Consider the following 20,238-nt stretch of genomic DNA (forward strand, 5'->3'; position numbering starts at 1 on the left):
TGTTGGTGGGACTGTAAATTCCAACTGCTATGGAAATCTGTATGGAGGCTCCTCAAAAGATAGGCATGGAACCACCGAACGATCCAGCTATACCACTTCTCTCTTCAATTCCTGAAGAATTAAAGTCATCATACTACAGTGATACGTGCATACCCATGTTTATAACAGCACAATTCATGACAGCCAAACTCTTGAACCAGCCTTGGTGTCCATCAACAGATGAATGGATAAAGAAAATGTACTATATATATGCACAATGGAGTTTTATTCAACCCTAAAGAAAAATGGAATTCTGGCATTTTCAGGAAAATGGATGGAAATAGAGACCATCATGTTAAGTGAAATAAGTCAAACTCAGAAGGTTAAGGGCTGTAATATTTTCTGTCATGTGGAAGCTAGAGAGGAAAAAGGAAAAGAAAGGTGGGTAGAATCTCATGAAAAGGGAGGTAAGTAGAATAGAGAAAAGGAACCAGAGGGAGATAGGAGGGGAGGGAATGGGAAATACTTGTTACCGCTGTTTACTGGTTAACAAATTGCAATAATTTATAGTAAAACAGAAATTAACTTTTCATAACTTTGTGATGAGATGACTCCCAAACTTAAGATGGAATTAGACTGGGTTCATCAGTTATATAGGACCAAATCCCTGGAATCATTCATTTTGTGGGTTATCAATATTTTTCAGCATTTCAGAGGCTCAGAGCATATGGAAATGGACATGAATCCTGCTACCAAGAGAGCAAGGCAAGCAAGAATACCTAGGTATGGCAGAGTTAGTTGGGAACAACAATTCCACTATTTGCTTGGAAACTGGGTGGCCAATTTCTAAGCAAAGAGCCTTTTGTAGTCTAAAGATGATGTCCAAATTTTGCTTCTGGAAAAAAAACCAAAAAAGCATTCTTTATTCAAATTTACTTTCCTTTATAGTTTTGCTGAGTTACAAAGTCCAAAATCACAGCTTTAAATTCTGTTCTACACTTATGTTGCTTTAGAGTACATGATTTTTCTCCTGTGCAAATATGATAAGCTATTCTTATTTGGAAAGAAAACAAAAGGGTAATTCAGAAAATGTGACTAATAAATCATTGTTCTTCTGCTTAAATTGTTGGCACTAGGTATAATATTTTTAAAGTGAGTTTATGAATACATGCCTGTTCTTGTTGTATGTTTTGTGCCTGTACTTCTTCTGCCTACTGTATCCCTTGAGCTTTGTGTCCAAGCAGCTGGATTGCTGGGGGCTCAGCTATCCCATGGCTCCTGGTCTTCTGCCTGCCGCCCTTCCTCTGTGTGTGTGTCTGCTGCTGGCATCTGGCTCTGCCCAGGCAGGCAAGCTGCTGGTGGTGCCCATGGATGGCAGCCACTGGTTTACCATGCGGTCAGTTGTGGAGAAACTCGTCCACAGAGGGAATGAGGTGGTTGCTGTCATGCCAGAGGTGAGTTGGCAACTGGGACAGTCACTGAATTTTACGGTGAAGACTTATTCAACTTCTTACACTCTGGAGGACTTGGACCGAGGATTCAACTTTTTTGTTGACACTCAATGGAAAACTCCAGAACGAAGTATGTATAGTGTAGCAATGGGTTCATCCAAAGCATTTTTTGACATCACTTTTTCACGGTGTAGGAGTTTGTTTAATGACAAGAAGCTAGTGGAATACTTAAAGGAGACCTCTTTTGATGCAGTGTTTTTGGATCCTTTTGATGTGTGTGGCTTAGTTGTTGCCAAATACTTTTCACTTCCATCCGTGGTCTTCACCAGGGTAGTGTTTTGCCATCACCTTGAAGATGGTGCACAGTGTCCCAGTCCTCTGTCTTATGTTCCCAGATTTTTCTCGATGTCCTCAGATGCTTTGAGTTTCATGGATAGAGTAAGGAACCACCTGAACTACTTGGAAGAGCATTTATTTTGCCCTTATTTTTTCCAAACTGCCTTGGAAGTCGCCTCTGAAATTCTCCCAACACCTGTCACAATAGGTGATCTCTTCAGCCAAATATCTATTTGGTTGTTAAGAACTGACTTTGTTTTGGACTATCCCAGACCTGTGATGCCCAACATGATCTTCATTGGTGGAATCAACTGCCACCAGAGGAAGCCACTACCCAAGGTATGTTGTGTCTCTTTTAGCACACTGCGGAAAACCTGGCTTTGGGCATTAAGAAAGAACCCTTACTGAGCTGTGATTCTTTATTAACATCCATTATATCTGGCATTTCTTTCTGGGTTAACAATTGTTTTGGTGCCTATTCATTAAGTGTGGGTTAGCAAATTGTATAAAGCTGGCCTCATTGATATTTATGTGCATGTCATTTCTAAGTTTCATTTCTATTACTGCTTCAGAAAACCTCTGAGAATAACATTAGTATGTTAATGATTTTTTTTGCCAATACTATAGGAAAGTGTTCTGAGCAGTTTTGTATGCATGTTTTTCTTTTATTGAAATTATTGTATATGTATTCATATATGTAATGCAAACTTTACACCTACTTTATTAAATATTATCTAATAATCAAGTGTACTTGCTGGTTTCACTTGGTAATGTATTGTAGACATGTTCACTGTCCAATACTTATAAAGGTAACATTTTCATTTAGTTAATTGCATTGAAAGCTTTAAATACCTTTTTCTTTTGAATAAACCAATAGTGGTAGATATTTTAATTTTTTCCTGCTTTTTGCCTCTTTGAACAAGACTATAGTAACCATTCTAGAATGTTTTATGCCCACTCATATGTTCCATATTCTTGCTGTTTTCTTTGTATCCTAGGGGCATCCTAGGAGTAGAGCTGCTGGTTAGGTGCTGTGCTCATGTTATGTTTAAATAACCTTCAGAGTCTTAAGCAACCCCCCTCTTTGATCAGTAGTATATGAGAACTCTCTTATATACCCACTGCAGCTCCAGCTGTTGTGACTTTTGTCAATTTTTGGACAGACTGTTGAGTGTAAATGCTTCAGTTTTTGCTTTCTGTTTCCATAGATATGTTAGGCATTTGAATTTCTTTTCTTGTGAATTTCATACTCACAATCTTTTTTTTTTGCTGTGGGGGGGGATGCACACTGGGGATTAAACTCAGGGCCACTCTACCACTGAGACACGTCCCCATACCTATTTTGTATTTTATTTAGAGACTGGGTCTCACTGAGTTGCTTAGTGCCTTGCTTTTGTAGAGTCTGGCTTTGAACTCGAAATCTCTGCCTCAGCAGCCTGAGCCACTGGGATTACAGGCGTGCGTCACTGGCCAGACTCATATTCACATTTGTTAAGTCATTTTCAATATGGTTATCTGTCTTTTTATAACTAGTTTCTTTAATCCTCTATTTGGGTATTATTAACACAGCTTTTAAATATGTGCAGTAAATAAATTTTCTGGAGCTGTTCTTCATCTTTTGATTTTCGATTTTGAGGAGTTAAATTGTAAAGGTTTTCTTCAAGCGTTCTGGATCCCAACTTGTTTGTGTCTTTCCTGACCTGAGATGTAGAAAATTTTTTTCACATCATTTTATTTTTTTCAACTCCTCCAGTGTTGCTAACTTTTTTCTTTTTGCAACTAGACCTTTAACTACACAGTGCAAACATCTAATTTTATTTGTTTCTCAAAGGATAGTCTGATGTCTCAACTTCTTGTGATCCTAATTCCATTCTTCATCCATTGCACTGAGCTGCATATATATTTATTTTTAACTTTCTATGGTCTTTGCATCTGTGTTGGCACTCTCAGTTTTTTCCCCACTGAATTATCTACTTATGTGTCACTACTGTGTTCTAAGTTGCTCTGTGGTAAACTTAAATATGTGTGTCTCACTATCTGTATTTCTAAATTTTCCTGGGGATTGTCATTATGAATGCTGCTTCATAAAATTTTAAATTGTTTTTGTCAAGGTCCAAAAAATAAAAAAACAAACCATTTGTGTTAATATTAAATCTTTTCATAAATTTGAGAAAGATTGGCACTTTTTTTCTTTTTTCTTGCTTTTCAGGAAGATGTATTCCTTTTTACTCATTCAGAGTGTTTTTTGATACACAATTAGGTGTTTACATTATTTTTAATAATAGCATGGTTCAAACATCTGGAAGAATATATATCTGTTTATACATATGTTTCATTGATTTGGCCCACATTGAATTTATTTTTGAGGTGAAGTTTTACTGGTGTATTAAAACTGTATATAATTGTGGCTTTATTGTTACATAATCACTCTTGCTCATAACATAATTTGGTCAGTTTCACTCCCCAGTTCATTTCCTTTCCCTCTCTACCTTCCTACCCTGGTTCCTTTGCATTACTCTATTGATATTTTAAATGTCCATGAGCAAAAAGTTTCATTTTATTTGTATAATCATTTTATCTCCCTCTTAAAATATATTTCTAGGCATTTTATTATTTCTGCACAGAGCAGTTTTTTTTGAACTGGTGGTTATTGGTAATGGACAGCTTTTGTGCATTCATTTAATATCTAGTTACATTCCTATGTTTTTCTTAGTTTGTGAGATTGATTTGGTATGTAATAGCATCTGCAAGTCATTCCCTCTGCTAGTATTTTCACCAACTATTTTGCTTTATTGAAACTCATGAGTGTATTTCTCCAGGCACATTAAATTGGTATTCAGTCAACTGCAATTGAAAAAATCTTGACAAATACAAAACTATTCTTCTTGGAAAATGTATTGTGATAATTTCTGGTGGAACACTTCATATATTATCTCAGCATGTTATTAAGGATGAACTATGCATTTTTATCCATGGTTCTAGCTTCTGGCCTGAACTTTGTAACACAGTCCTGTTTTCTCTACAGGTATCTGCAAGGAGATACAAGTTACAGGATTTTAATAAGCTGAGTCATTCAACAGGGTTTTATCTCTTTTACCCTCTATCAGCACTGTGCCAGTCACCAGGAGGCACTGCCTGTGCTCCTGCCCTCTACCCTGGGGTGGGGCCCTGCACCTTCCTGAACCCACAGTGAAGTCAGGATGGCTCATGGTATCACCTATAGGGTTTTAGGAAGACAGAATTTGTATATGATTTTATATCACCATTGTTTAGAAATGCCTATAAAACACTGAACCATATAGAGTTTCAAATATGTTTGGTTTTATATATCGCACTCATATTAAAAAATAAAACATTTGGTTTTCTAATGTATTAAAGGATATGTGTGGATGCAAACTTTTATACATTGGGAGACTGTATACATTTATAAATATAAGTAAGTATGATTCTCAAAGAGAAATTAAGATCTCATAGGGCCTTATGACTCAGAGCCTGGATGTAGCACAACTATAGATATTGATTTTCATCTAAAGAACAATGAACCATCTGTATTTCTTCATCTTTGATTCAGGCAGGCAGGCTTTCTCTTGTAAATCAGTGTTTGGGTTGCTGGAGAACAGGAGTCATAGTCTGAGTTGCATCTATTTGTTGAGAAGAACACTCAGTGTGTGTTATTGTTTATGTATGTGTGCATGTGCTTCAAAGACACGTGTTTGTGTGTCTAAGGTCCTACATAGGGCATTTTAATAATGGTGTCCTGTAACAAAATTCCATGAGTCTATCCAGAGGAATTATAACCAAGGATTTCATTGACTTCTTTTTTTTTTTTTTTAAATTTTTTATTGTGGGTTGTTCAAAACGTTACAAATTTCTTGGCATATCATATTTGACACTTTGATTCAAGTGGGTTATGAACTCCCACCTTCACCCCATACACAGATTGCAGAATCACATCAGTTACACATCCATTGATTTACAAATTGCCATCCTAGTGTCTGTTGTGCTCCGCTGCCTTTCCCATCCTCCACCCTCCCCCCTCCCCACCTCTCCCCTCCCCTCCCCTCCTCTCTCTCTACCTCCTCCACTGTATAACCCTGAGGGTCTCCTTCTATTACCATGCAATTTCCCTTCTCTCTCCCTTTCCCTCCCACCTCTCATCCCTGTTAAATGTTAATCTTCTTCTCCTGCTCTTCGTCCCTACTCTGTTCTTAGTTACTCTCCTTATATCAAAGAAGACATTTGGCATTTGTTTTTTAGGGATTGGCTAGCTTCACTTAGCATAATCTGCTCTAATGCCATCCATTTCCCTGTAAATTCTATGATTTTGTCATTTTTTAATGCAGAGTAATACTCCATTGTGTATAAATGCCACATTTTTTTTATCCATTCGTCTATTGAAGGGCATCTAGGTTGGTTCCACAGTCTTGCTATTGTGAACTGTGCTGCTATGAACATCGATGTAGCAGTGTCCCTGTAGCATGCTCTTTTTAGGTCTTTAGGGAATAGACCAAGAAGGGGAATAGCTGGGTCAAATGGTGGCTCCATTCCCAGCTTTCCAAGAAATCTCCATACTGCTTTCCAAATTGGCTGCACCAATCTGCAGTCCCACCAGCAATGTACAAGTGTACCCTTTTCCCCACATCCTCGCCAGCACTTGTTGTTGTTTGACTTCCTAATGGCTGCCAATCTTACTGGAGTGAGATGGTATCTTAGAGTGGTTTTGATTTGCATTTCTCTGACAGCTAGAGATGTTGAGCATTTTTTCATGTACTTGTTGATTGACTGTTCATTGACTTCTTTAACAAGGTACAGATCATCATTTGGGAGAATGTTAAAATTGTTTTAATGGGGAAAAAGCAATTATTCCCAGTCTTTTGGAATTATTGGTGAGTTCCAGTGCAATGCAGTCCCATTGGGAGGAAATCAGTTTCAGTCTATGTAATTCAGGGTAGTTCTAGCTCTGGAAAATTGGGGCTTGGATGCAGTTACACAGTAGTAAGAGAGTGCTCATCCCATTTATTCCATATTTTAGTTCCATGCCAAAATCCAATTTCAAATCTAGCTATTTGTGTGTTAGCCCAGGGCCTCTTACCAAGATTATTTTTTTAACATTTGGTAAACTTTTTAAACATACACAAAGGAGCTATAAGTGTCATGAACATCTACATATCCAACTTTAGATAAAATAATTTTTAATACTGTGCTATATCAACCAGTTCATCTGTTTACTTTCCTCTCTCTAAAAATTTTTTTTTGCTGTCTTTCTTGTAAAGAAAATTTATAAAATACTAAATTATTTCTTAAATGGAAAAAAACATAACCTACATAACCACAATATCCTTATTACATTTAGCAAAATCAATAATTCTCAAATATTATCTATATTCCATTGTATAACCAAATTGCCTCAAGGACCCCAAAATTGTCTGCTTGACATTGATGAATGGATACTACTGAGAATCCAGAAGTAAATCCACACATATTTGACTAATTTTTTTTAACAAGAGTGCCAAGACCTCTGAATTGGGAAAGAGTAGTCTCTTCAACAGATGTTGTCAGAATCACTGAGTATGAACATGAAAAGGAATGAAATTGGGTCCTTACTTCACTCCATATAAAAAAATTAGCTTAAAATGAATCTAAGCCTTCAACAGGAAAGGTAAAACTTTACTCTTAGAAGAGAACATAGTGTTAAATCCTCATGACCTTGATGATGTTTTCTCAGGCATGTCACAAAAAGTGCAAGGAAAAACATCAAAACATAATTTCCACTTCAGTCAAAATAAAAACTATAGCGCATTAAGTGCCACACACAGGACAGTGAAAAGGTAGCTCACCGAAGGAAACAAAGTACTTACAAATCAAGTATCTGATAAGTTTTAGTATCTAAACCAGAGAGCTGAAATGACCCAATTTAAAAAATGGGTAAAGGGCCAGCATTTATCCAAATATGTTATAGAACTAAATAATAAGAAAAGTTGCTCAAGAACATTAGTAATTAGTGAAATGTAAGTAGAAGCCATAAGATATCATTTACCCACAAGGGTGAGAACACTAAAAAAAAAGAGTAAAATAAGTGTTGAGGATGTGGAGAAATGAGAACCCTCGTGCATTGCTGGCAGGCATGTAATACAGCCACTGTGGAAGTGAAGTGGCAACTCCTGTTTCATTTCTGTTGATAGCTGGGACCTGCTCCTTTCTGCTTTGTAATCGTGCTTGCTAGGCAGCTGCGAGAGGAACCAGAGCTACCTGGAGAAAGAGGGCGGGATCAAGGCTACTTGCATGAAAAAGTATTGAAACGCAGAAGTCTGTAGTATATAAAAGGTACAGAGAACAAAAGGCTGCACTCAGCTTTTGGAGAAGACTCCACTGAGTCCATACCAGTGCTGAGTAAACCTGACTCTTCTGTATCTCCAAGTGCTGCTTGTCTTTTCCATTGCCATAATTTTCTGTAACAGAAGTAGTTTGTGGTTCCCTAGAAGGTGAAACATGGAAATACCCTAAGACCCAGGAAGTCCACTCCCAAGTATATGCCCCCAAATTAAAAGCAAGTACTGAAATACATACTTGTACATGAATGTTCATGGAAGTGCTATTCTTGGCAGTGAAAAGGCAAAACAACCCACAAACATCTCAGAGGATGAACAGATTAAAAACATGATACATTCAAACAAGAGAACAGCATTCACCTGCAAATAGAAATGAAGTACGGATACATGCTACAAAGTATGAGTCTTACAAACACCAAAGGCCACACATGTATTATTCTATTTATGAAATACCCAGAATAGGCAAGTCCAGAGAGACAGCAGAGACTGAGGGGGCAGGGAATGGGGAGTTACCACTTCATGGGCAAGGATTTCCTTTGGGTGACGAAAATCCAAAACTAGAGAGTGGTGGTTGCACAGATTATGACTGTTCTGAATGCCACAGAATTCTTCACTTTGAAACTGTAAAGACAGTGAATGTTTTGCCAAGTGTATTTTACTCCATTTTAAGAAAAAAGAGGAAATAGTGCCTTGTAACAGTTCATTTGTTTGAATTAGGATGCAAACAATTTTTTCACATTACCTCATTTCTTCTCTTTTAATATATCACAGCATTATAATTATACATATATAATTGGAATTAATTGTGGCATGTTTATACATTATAAATATATATATAATTGAAATTCATTGTGGTATGCTTATACATGGACAAAGCATAATTTGGAAGATTTTATTCTTTAGTACTTCTCTGCCCCCTCTCCTTCCCTCTTGATCCCCTTCTGCTACTCTATGGGGGACCTTCTATTTTCTTGACATCCACTTTTTAAGAGAATTCCTTTTAAGTTTTTCTTTCTAGCTTCCACATATGAGAGAATAATAATAATAATGGAAGGAAGATCAGTAGAGTAGAGCAAGTGGACCAAGGAGATGGAGGAGTGGGAGGGAAAAGGAAGGTACTGGAGAATGAGATTGATAAATTCTGTTATGTGCTTGCTAGAAAGTGGCAAAGTAATCCTAGTATTATGTATAATTATAATGCCCCAATAAAAAATTTAAAAAAATGTTTCATGGCATCTATCCTTTTAAAAAGTGGGAGTTGAGATCTCCCCCCACTCCCCACTGTAGGACCCTATTGCAGTGGTCCCTGACCTATCACCATGTTCTCTTTGAATAATGTGTGTTTGATCACCTTAAAAAATGAGTTAAATTTTAAAAATGCTGTGACTTTTCACTTTCTCCTGGGTTGGTGTCCTACGTGATCCTCACTCTAGTGCCTGCTTCTCTAGCTCATCAGTGCCCCTCCTTATGCTCCAGCTACACTGCCTCCTTCTGGTCTCTCAGATCACCATATTCCACTCTGCTTTGCAGCTGCCATACCTGCTGCTCACTCTCTGAGTTCCCTTTCCCCATTCACAGCTGACCTAAATTCACTTATTATTTTGACTCTGGTTCCAACACTATGTCTTTTGGAAACTTTCCACAATCCCCAGAGAGGGCTATACATTCTAGTGGCAGATTCTCATGGTGCCTTGTGCACATTTTCATACTACTTATCACAATGAAAACCAATAAATTCTTTCACACCTCTCTGCAGAATGTCTTTACCGGTTCTAGTGCTCTAACTCCATGAGGGCCAGACCCCCACTTGGCTTTATATGGCAATAAGTACCTGCGTGGTGCTGATACCCTGTTTGCTGGATGATTGTAAACATCGTTTGAGAAAAGGGGTGTGCCAAATGACTTGGTTGCAAAAAGTTGTTTGGAGAGGAAGAAAGGCACTTGCTTCATGTCAAAATCTTGGACCAGCAGATTGGAGCACTTCCATGAAGAATCCAAAGAAACCTGCAGACAGTGTTGGTAGAAATCATTGCCAATGGCCTGTCTTTTAACCAGTTGATTTTCCAAAGCTCAAATCTACCCTCTGAGACCCTCAGTGTCAGGAAAGGGAGCAGTGGGGTTCCCATGATTTGTGTGGGATTAGATTTTACGGAGTGAGAGGGTTGACCTGTTTCTAGTCTCTGGAGATAATAGAACACTTCATTGAGCATCAGGATCAAATTCTATCTCCTGAGTGGGGCTGAGCAGAATCTGTGATGCTTTACTTAACAACAACAAGAACAGAAAATGCCTGTGGGCATAATTCTAGGTTCTCCCTTTCTTCATGATGAAAGGATTAATTGAAAATTAAAAAAAAATATGAGCCTAAGGTTGGGGTTGTGGCTCAGTGGTAGAGCACTTACCTAGCATGTGCGAGGCACTGCGTTTGATTCTCAGCACCACATATAAATAAATTTTAAAAAGGTCTATCAACAACTAAAAAAATTTTAAAATATGAGCATAATCTTGGCCAGGAAGATAAAGCCCAGTTACTAGTAGAGAGAGGAACTTATGTATTTAATCAATGCTTGAAGGAGTAGGAAAGGAAACAGATCTGACAAATGAATTTTGAGTTTTTTTCTCCCAGGAAGGAGGTAGTAAAGGGAATCTTGTACATCTTTTCCAAAGCTATACTGGTCTGCCTGATAAACTGCACAGTGGAACCTCAGGGATTACCCTGAAGGAATAACTGTCCAGTTCATATTTCAGTTCTCAGGGTTGGGATGGAAGGATAGAAACTACTGGGATTGTGCTGGAGCCCAGGTGTAGGATGACAGGTTAGGATCTGCAGTGGTGGGGTAGGCAGGCACCTTCCCCCACTAGATTGACTGGCTTTGTTGGTGGTGGGGAATGGTGGTGAGACAGGAGCAGCTAGGAGGAGGTAGTTACCATTGGGCAACATAGAAGAGGATTTGGGATATATGACCCTAGCATCTTGTCTGATAATATGTTCTGTACAAAGGTAAGAAGATACATACATTCCTCATGGAATCACACACTTCACAGCAGTTTGTCTCAATATGTCTATTGTGAAGAAACAGCAGGAAAAATTCCAATTCATTATGGATACATAATTTCATTAAAGGAAATAGAAATCCTAGAAGTTGGAATAGTTTATTTCCAGTGCTCTCCTACAGCCATTTAACTCTACAATTATATACCTGTTGCTTTGTTTCTATCCTTATAGGAGCAAATTAATGCTGGTGTCTCTATTCTGCCATCTTCAGCCTCTGCAATTATCCACTTAAATTCAATTTTGTGGGATAGACATAAAGCTACCCCTGATTTTGCTTAGTTTTCATTGTGTAGAATTCTTTTTGCATCCTCTTACTTTCAGTCACTGTGTGTTCTTAAAAGTGAGGCGATTCTCCTATATAAAGCATATTGTTTGGTCTTTCCTGTACCTGTGTAGATAATCAAACTGGAGCAGATTCCAGCCAATGTTCCTTTTTAAAAATTTTTTTAGTTGTAGTTAGACACAATATCTTTATTTATATGTTTATTTATTTATTTATTCATTTATTTTTATGTGGTGCTAGGCAAGCGCTCTATAGCTGAGCCACAAACCCAGCCCCCAGCCAAAGAAAACCATTCAGTCACTCAGTGTTTTTATTGGAGAATTTAATTCATTTACGTTCAAGGTATTTATTGATAAGTAAAGATGTACAAATGCCATTTTGTAAGGTTTTTTTAAGATGTTGATGGACCTTTATTTTATTCATTTATTTATATGTTGTTCTGAGAATCAAACCTAGTGCCTCACACGTGTCAGGCAAGCACTCTACCACTCAGCCACAACCCCAGCCCCTCTTGTAAGATTTTTTTTCTGGTTGTTTTATAGATTATTTGTTTCTTCCTCTGTCATTTGTCTGACTTTGTGGTTTGATGGTTGGAATGGAGTGGTATGCTTTGAATCCTCTCTGTTTCTGTTTTGGGCTTCTACTAAAGATTTTTGCCTTGTTCTTACCATGAACTTTGCTTGGAATATCTTATACTTATAAAATCCATACCAAACAGATATCAAATTTACTTTCCTTTGATGCCACAAGTCTGCCTTTTTGTGTTTTAGATGCTATAATCTGCATCATTTTGTTATATGCATGCCTTGACAATTTATTTTTGCTATCTTGCCTTTATTAACTGTATGTCAGGATAATATGGCTCTATTTTACTTGCACTGTGTTGTGTTTTGTGCTTTTGTATTTGCCACACTATTAATTATCAGCTCTTGGTTATAGTCTGAGAACTCCCATTAGCAGTTCCTGAAAGGCAAGTCTAGTGGTGATAAACACCCTAAAAACTTTTGTTTGTATGGTCAATTTGTTACTTGTTCCTCATTTCTGAGGGGCAGCTTTGTTGAATAAAGTATTCTTGGTTGGTATTGTTTTATTTCAATTTTTTGAATACATGATCCTATTCTCTCCTAGTATGCAACATTTCTGCTGGGAAATCTGCTGAATGGCCTAGTGGTCGTCCTTTGTATGTGATGTGTTTTCTATTTATTTTGCTATCAGAATATGTTCTTTGCTGGGATTTGAGTGGGTGTGTGTGTGGGGGGGGTACTGCAGATTAAGTACAGGACCTCATGCTTGGTAGGCATGCCCTCTACCACAGAACTCCATCCCCAGCCCTTGTCTTGATTTCAGATACTTTTATCATTCAGTGTGTTGATATTCTCCCCTTGTATTTCAATTTTATTAGATAATTCAGTGCTTCCTGTACCTGCGTGGATAATCTGTCCTCAAACTGGAGCAGATTCCAGCCAATGTTCCTTTTTTAACATATTTTTTTCTTAGTTGTAGTTAGACACAATACCTTTATTTATTTATTTTTATGTGGTGCTAGGCAAGTGCTCTACCTCTGAGCCACAAACCTAGCCCCCAGCCAATATTTCTTTATCAATGCTTTATGACCAGTAATCTTTTTTTCTCCTTCAGCAAGTAGTATAACAAAAAGATTTTTATGATGTCCTAAGATCTATAGGATTTCCATGGTGTCCCAAGACCAGTAAGATTTCTTCATTCTTCTTTTCTTTTTGTCCCCTCATTAGATCATTTCAATGTTCGGTTTTCCAGATCACTTATTCTTCTTCTGGAACAATTTTGCTACTGAAGCTCCCTTTTGCATTTTTACTTTAGTCTTGGTGTCATTCCTATTGAGGAATTCTAGCTGGTTCTCTTTCATTTACTTTCTTTCTTTTGCAACTTTTTGCTATTTTAATGTGTTTTCAAATTGCATGAAAATTTCAGCCGTATAACTTGTAGTTCACTGACATCTCTAAAAATCATTTTGATTTTTTCAGATATTTTGTAGATCTTCATTTCTATAATATCAATAATTTGAACTCTATTAGTTTTCTTGGGAGTGTTCATGATTCACTTATTCAAAAAAATATTTTTTTGGTTTAACTTTGCTATGTGTGCATTTCAGGGTACAGCTAACTTTCTGTTCTGAACTTCAATAGGGTTCTCACACAGGCATAGTTCTTCATTTACCTATTAGTCTATCCTGGGTATTCGAGGATTATCCAACATAAAGAAATATCAGCCATAAGCAGAAGACGTCAAGAGACCAACAAGTTTCATAGAAAATCAGAATTGAAGATTTGGGGAATAATGGGAATTGTGGACAGATTCTTGGTCAAGGGAAGCAGTAGACCAGTAAATCCCTGCAACTTCATTCCCAGGGAGTGGACTTATATAGTAGTCAAAACCAAGGTGGCCTTCACTCAAGCAAGAATGCATTAGGTTTTATTGAACTAGAATGAAAGATGCCAGGCACGTTCCTGGCACTGGCAATGTTATGGTCTTGCATGACCCACTCCAGTGACACCATAGTGGTTTTGTTTTTCTGTGGTATGCAGTGTAACTGTGCAGGGACTGGCTAGGTTTATTCATCAGGCCAGGTTATGAATGAAGATGGCTGTGGTCATGTTATTCTGGCTCTCTATGCTGTGACTCTAGAGGATGAGCTAGTTACCACAATAGGAGGGCAGGCCTGTTGATCACTCTTCAGTCATGTGAGCCACATGCCTTTGTTCTGACACCAGGAGTGGTAGCTGCTGATCTCCACTCTCTCTCAAGCAATTATCTGGACTGTGCTACCAAGTGGGGCTCCTGGCTGAGTACTGCAGTGGCTTCTGGTGAGGATGATTATATGATAACCTGGGTGGGCCATTCTAGTCTTTGGGGTCTGCTGTTGGGCAGAGGGTACAGGCTGGGTTCTGAGGTTATTCAGAGTCCTTTCTTAGAAAAAGTATGGCCTGAGGCTATGTTCATGGTAAATTCAGGACTTCTTCTTTTTCAGAGCCTTGGGTACCTTGTGGCTGGATGAATTGGAGGTGTAGCAGGCCTAACTCCACATTTGTCTTAAATGCACAGACATGGGAATCTCTCTGTCATTGGCCCTGATTTTTTGCTGATTAGGGATACTGTTTGACTTTCTAATTGAAGGCATTGTAATCCCTTTGACAATTTGGAATCCAGAAAGTGTTACCTTCCCTGTGTTGGTGAGGTGAATGTGATGAGCATTGAGCTGGGCAGGAAAGAAACCATCTAGGACTGAAGCTAGGTTGAAATTCCCATTGGGCTTTTTATGGCAACCAGCTCTGCTGGTCTGAGGTTCACCTGTATGTGTGTTGAAGCATCTTAGCTGACAGCAACACTGAAGGTCCAGCAAGGTGCACACACTGGTCACCATGACCCCCGCCTCCTCACTGCCATTTCCACCAGGGTTGCCTTTGAGGTGATAGTGGAGTGGGGTCCTGGAGGGATCATGGAATGCTAGGGTGGCTGGATGATGGCCGCATGTCTCCTCTCCTTCTGTGGAGCCATGTTCCAGGGAAAGCATCCTGTGTGGTGGTGTGGATGTCTGGGGAAGGAGGAGGGTTGGCGTTGTCAGAGTGAGACCTTCTTCCTCCCCTTCCAAGCCAAGTGTGACTCAGTTCTGCAGACTGGTTGGGTGGCCTCAGGCTTATGCCCAAGTGTTGGAGTGTCAAAGGTGTCCTGGTCTGAGGATGATTGTTCACTGAGCTTTCTGTGTGGAGGTGGATTCTGAGACTCCAGATCACACGTATTGTTGTTGTCACTCTCCTCCTTCCGATTTTCTAAAGACAATGATGTAACATGATAGTTGCCAAAGCAGTGATACAGCCAGTATCTGGTATCATTCAGGGTCTTGAAGGAACCACTGTGTGTTCCTAACAAGGGTGATGCCCCTAGTTTGTGGAATCGCTCTCTTGACTCTCCCTGTGGTATTATTGGAGAAATGCCACTGTGCTCACCTGTGAAGCTATGTAAAACTGCCTAATGCAGTTGAGTCCAGTGCACCAAACTGACCCTATGTATTCTCTCTGTGGACGACATGGTGTGGATCCTGTGGAAGGAGGTTGAGAACATGGAGAATATATGTACTGTGAACACAAATAATGCTCACTAGAATTTGGGAGAGAAGCACTTAATCTAAGGATCCCTGAAGGAGATTCCACAGGTTATGGCCCACAACAGAGCTCTAAATCTCTGGCTAGGACTTGAAATCATATAGAAAGTCAAAGGCATTCAGCATGATACTGAGGCAACCATTGACTAGGTGATGACCTGCTGCTCTGGAGGTCAAGAGAAAGTGAGATATAATCAGTGATGAACCACAATTTCCCTGTTAGAGATCAGGTCAGTCTAAGACCCTTCCAGAAGTTCCTGTGAAGCTGGATCTCCCACTTCATTCTCAACAAAGAGTCTCCAAATTTTACTTTTAGACACATTCCAAAATGCAACGTTTGTTAAGATTTGCCTTTTAATCCTTGTAGATGACCAAGTCCCGACCCATTGCTCAGTCATTCTGTGACTAAAGTCATATTGTGTTACAGGGCACATGTTCCTATGAGACAAAGATCAGAAGCTATTCTAAACCTGGAAAACATACAAGCCTGGTATTTCAACAGTTGTTATTCATTAATCAAGGCTCTTCTGAGTAAATCATTGGCAGTTGGCATAATACATTTTTACTAATTCATGAATACCCACTAAGTGCTGTGGTATTTAAGTGTCTGCACTTTTTTCTGCCTGCTATATTCTGTGAGCGTTGTGTCCAAGCAGCTGGATTGTTGGGGGCTCAGCTATCCCGTAGGTCAGCAGATATTATTATCACGTAGGTCATCAGATATTATTCATTAATCAAGGCTCCTCTGAGTAAATGATTGACAGCGGGCATAATACATTTTCACAAATTGATGAGCACGCCCACATGAATTGTTCTGGTATCTAAGTTCCTGGACTTCTTCTGCTTACTGTATCCCTTGAGCTTTGTGTCCAAGCAGCTGGATTGCTGGGGGCTCAGCTATCCCATGGCTCCTGGTCTTCTGCCTGCCGCCCTTCCTCTGTGTGTGTGTCTACTGCTGGCATCTAGCTCTGCCCAGGCAGGCAAGCTGCTGGTGGTGCCCATGGATGGCAGCCACTGGTTTACCATGCGGTCAGTTGTGGAGAAACTCGTCCACAGAGGGAATGAGGTGGTTGCTGTCATGCCAGAGGTGAGTTGGCAACTGGGACAGTCACTGAATTTTACGGTGAAGACTTATTCAACTTCTTACACTCTGGAGGACTTGGACCGAGGATTCAACTTTTTTGTTGACACTCAATGGAAAACTCCAGAACAAAGTATGTATAGTGCAGCAATGGGTTCATCCAAAGCATTTTTTGACATCACTTTTTCACGGTGTAGGAGTTTGTTTAATGACAAGAAGCTAGTGGAATACTTAAAGGAGACCTCTTTTGATGCAGTGTTTTTGGATCCTTTTGATGTGTGCGGCCTAGTTGTTGCCAAATACTTTTCACTTCCATCCGTGGTCTTCGCCAGGGTGGTGTTTTGCAATTTTCTTGAAGATGGTGCACAGTGTCCCAGTCCTCTGTCTTATGTTCCCAGAGTTTTCTTGATGTCCTCAGATGCTTTGAGTTTCATGGAGAGAATAAGAAACCACCTGAACTACTTGGAAGAGTATTTATTTTGTCCTTATTTTTTCCAAACTGCTCTGGAAGTTGCTTCTGAAATTCTCCGAACACCTGTCACAATAGGTGATCTCTTCAGCCAAATATCTATTTGGTTGTTACGAACTGACTTTGTTTTAGAATATCCCAGACCTGTGATGCCCAACATGATCTTCGTTGGTGGAATCAACTGCCACCAGAGGAAGCCACTACCCAAGGTATGTTGTGTCTCCTTTAGCACACTGTGGAAAACCTGGCTTTGGGTGTTAAGAAAGAACCCTTACTGAGCTGTGATTCCTTTAATATCCATTGTATCTGGCATTTCTTCCTGGGTTAACAATTGTTTGGTGCCTATTCATTAAGTGTGGGTTAGCAAATTCTATAAAGCTGTCCTCATTGATATATATGTGCATATCAGTGATGGGATTTGTGTCATTTCTCAGCTTAATCTCTAAATCTTCCACAGAAAAACCCCAAGAAACACCTGTAAGATATTTCTTTTTGCCAATTGTATAGGAAAGTGTTCTGAGCAGTTTTGTATGCATACTTTTCTTTTTTTGAAATTATTTTATATGTATTCATGTATGTAAAGCAAACCTTACACATATTTTATTAAGTAATATCTAATAATGGAGCTGCGGTTGTGGCTCAGCAGTAGAGTGCTCTCCTAGCATGTGCAAGATGCTGTGTTAGATCCTAAGTAGAGTGCTCGCCTAGCAAGTGTGAGGTGCTGTGTTCAATCCTAAGCATAAAATGGATAAATAAAAATAAAGGTTTTAAAATATAAATAAGTAATATCTAATAATAAAGTGTACATGAGTTCTTTACCTTGTATTTCACTTGGAATGTATTGTACTCATGCCCACAATCTAATACTTATAATGTGTTCATTTAGTAATTGCATTGAAAGCTTTAAACAGTTTTTCTTTTGAATCAACCAATAGTGATAGATATTTAAACTTTTTCCACATCTTTGAACAAGACTGTAAACCACATTGTAAATGTGTAAAACACATTCCTTTATTTTTTCTTCCGCATCATGTTTTATTTTTTCAACTCTTCTTAGAATATTTTCTGCCAGCTCTTGTGTTTCCCTATTCTTGCTGTTTTCCTTGTATCCTAAGAACATCCTAGGAGTAGAGCTGCTGGTTAGATGCTATCTCATGTTATGTTTAAATAACTTTCGAGTCCTAAGGAACTCCCCTCTTTGATCAGCAGTGTATGAGAGCTGTTGCTTTTACATGCCCTCTCCAGCTCCAGAGATTCAACTTTTAAGTTTTGTCAAATTTCTGGGCATAACATTGAGTGTAATTGCTTTAGTTTTTGCTTCCTCTTTCCACAGAGATTTGCATTGAGCATTTGCATTTCTTCATAATTTCTTGTTCACATTTGTTGGTCATTTTTAATGTGGCTATCTGTCATTTTACAACTAGTTTTTTAAATCTTCTATTTGGATATTAATCCCACTTTAAAATATGTGCTATGAATAAATTTTCAGGAGCTGTTCATCTTTTGCCATGGAGGAGTTTCAATTTTGGGAAGTTAAATTGTAAAAGTTTTTTTTAAGAGTTCTGGATCCCAACTCGTTTATGTCTTTCCTGACCTGAAATGTAGAACCATTTTTCCACATCATGTTTTATTTTTTCAACTCTTCCAGTGTTGCTATTTTTTTTTCCTTTCTGCAAAGAGGCCTTTAAATACACAGTGCAAAAATCTAATTTTATTAGTTTTCTCAACTGATAGTCTGATGTCCCAACTCCTTTTGATCCTAATTCCATTCTTCATCCATTGCACTGAACTGCATATATATATGTTTTTATTTTCTATGCTCTTTGCATTTGTATCGGCACTCTCAGTTTTTTCCCACTGACTTATCTGCTTATTCGGCACTACTGTGTTCTCAGTAAGTTGCTCTGTGGTAAGCTCAAATATGTGTGGCTCACTATCTGTGTTTCTAAATTTCCTAGGTGATTGTCCTTATGTATGCTGCTTCATAAAAGGTTAAATTGTTTTGGAGAGGTCCAAAAAATAAAAACAAACTATTTGTGTTAAGGCTACATTAAATGTTTTCATTAATTTGAGAATTTCGGCACTTTTTTTTTTCTTGCTTTTCAGGAAGATATATCCTTTTTACTCATTCAGAGGTTTTTTGTTTTGAGATACAATTAGGTGTTAATATTTAATTACTTTCACTAATCAGCATTGTCCGATCATCTGGAAGAATATGTATCTGGTAACACAAAATTGTTTCATTGAATTGGCTTAAATTAGAATCTGCTTACTTTGAATTTATTTTTGAGGTGACTTTTTAAAATGTTATATTATAACTATATAGAACAGTGGGCTTTCTTGTTACATAGTCACGCATGCTCAAAACATAATTTGTTCATTTCATTCCCCAGTTCCTGCTTCCTCTCCCTCTCAGCCATAAGCAGAAGATGTCAAGAGACCAACAAGTTTCATAGAAAATAAGAATTGAAGCTTTGAGGAATAATGGGAATTTTGGACAAATTCTTGGTCAAGGGAAGCAATGACCAGTAGATCCCTGCAACTTCATTCCCAGGGAGTGGACTTATATAGTAGTGGTCACAACCAACGTGGCCTTCACCCAAGCAAGAATGCATTAGGTTTTATTGATCTAGAATGGAAGATGCCAGGCACGTTCCTGGCACTGGCAATGTTATGGTCTTCCATGACCCACACCAGTGTCACCACAGTGGTTTTGTTTTTCTGTGGTATGCAGTGTAACTATGCAGGGACTGGCTAGGTTTATTCATCAGGCCAGGGTATGAATGAAAATGGCTGTGGTCATGTTAATCTGGCTCCCTACACTGTGACTCTAGAGGATGAGCTAGTTACCACAATAGGAGGGCAGGCCTGTTGATCACTCTTCAGTCATGTGAGCCACATGCCTTTGTTCTGACACCAGGGGTGGTAGTTGCTAAGTTCCACTCTCTCTTGAAGCAATTATCCTGACTGTGCTACGAAGTGGGGCTCCTGGCTGAGAATTGTAGTGGGTTCTGGTGAGGATGATTATATGATATATAACCCGGGTGGCCATTCTAGTCTTTGGGGTCTGCTGTTGTGCAGAGGGTGCAGGCTGGGTTCTGAGGTTATTCAGAGTTC

At 38.7% G+C, this 20,238-nt stretch overlaps 1 protein-coding gene across 1 annotated transcript in view; it reads left to right on the forward strand.

The window, feature by feature from the left end:
• Positions 1-1,164: 1,164 nt before the first annotated feature.
• The window catches only part of LOC107138814 (UDP-glucuronosyltransferase 1-2), a 107,436-nt gene continuing 88,362 nt past the window's right edge, over positions 1,165-20,238 (forward strand). The window contains exon 1 of the mRNA XM_048808771.1: positions 1,165-2,105. Coding sequence (XP_048664728.1) covers positions 1,251-2,105 — 855 coding nt within the window. The 5' untranslated portion in view covers positions 1,165-1,250. The remainder of the gene's footprint in view (positions 2,106-20,238) is intronic.

This window comes from Marmota marmota, unplaced genomic scaffold (assembly GCF_001458135.2).
Source record: "Marmota marmota marmota unplaced genomic scaffold, marMar, whole genome shotgun sequence".
Lineage (NCBI taxonomy): Eukaryota > Metazoa > Chordata > Mammalia > Rodentia > Sciuridae > Marmota > Marmota marmota.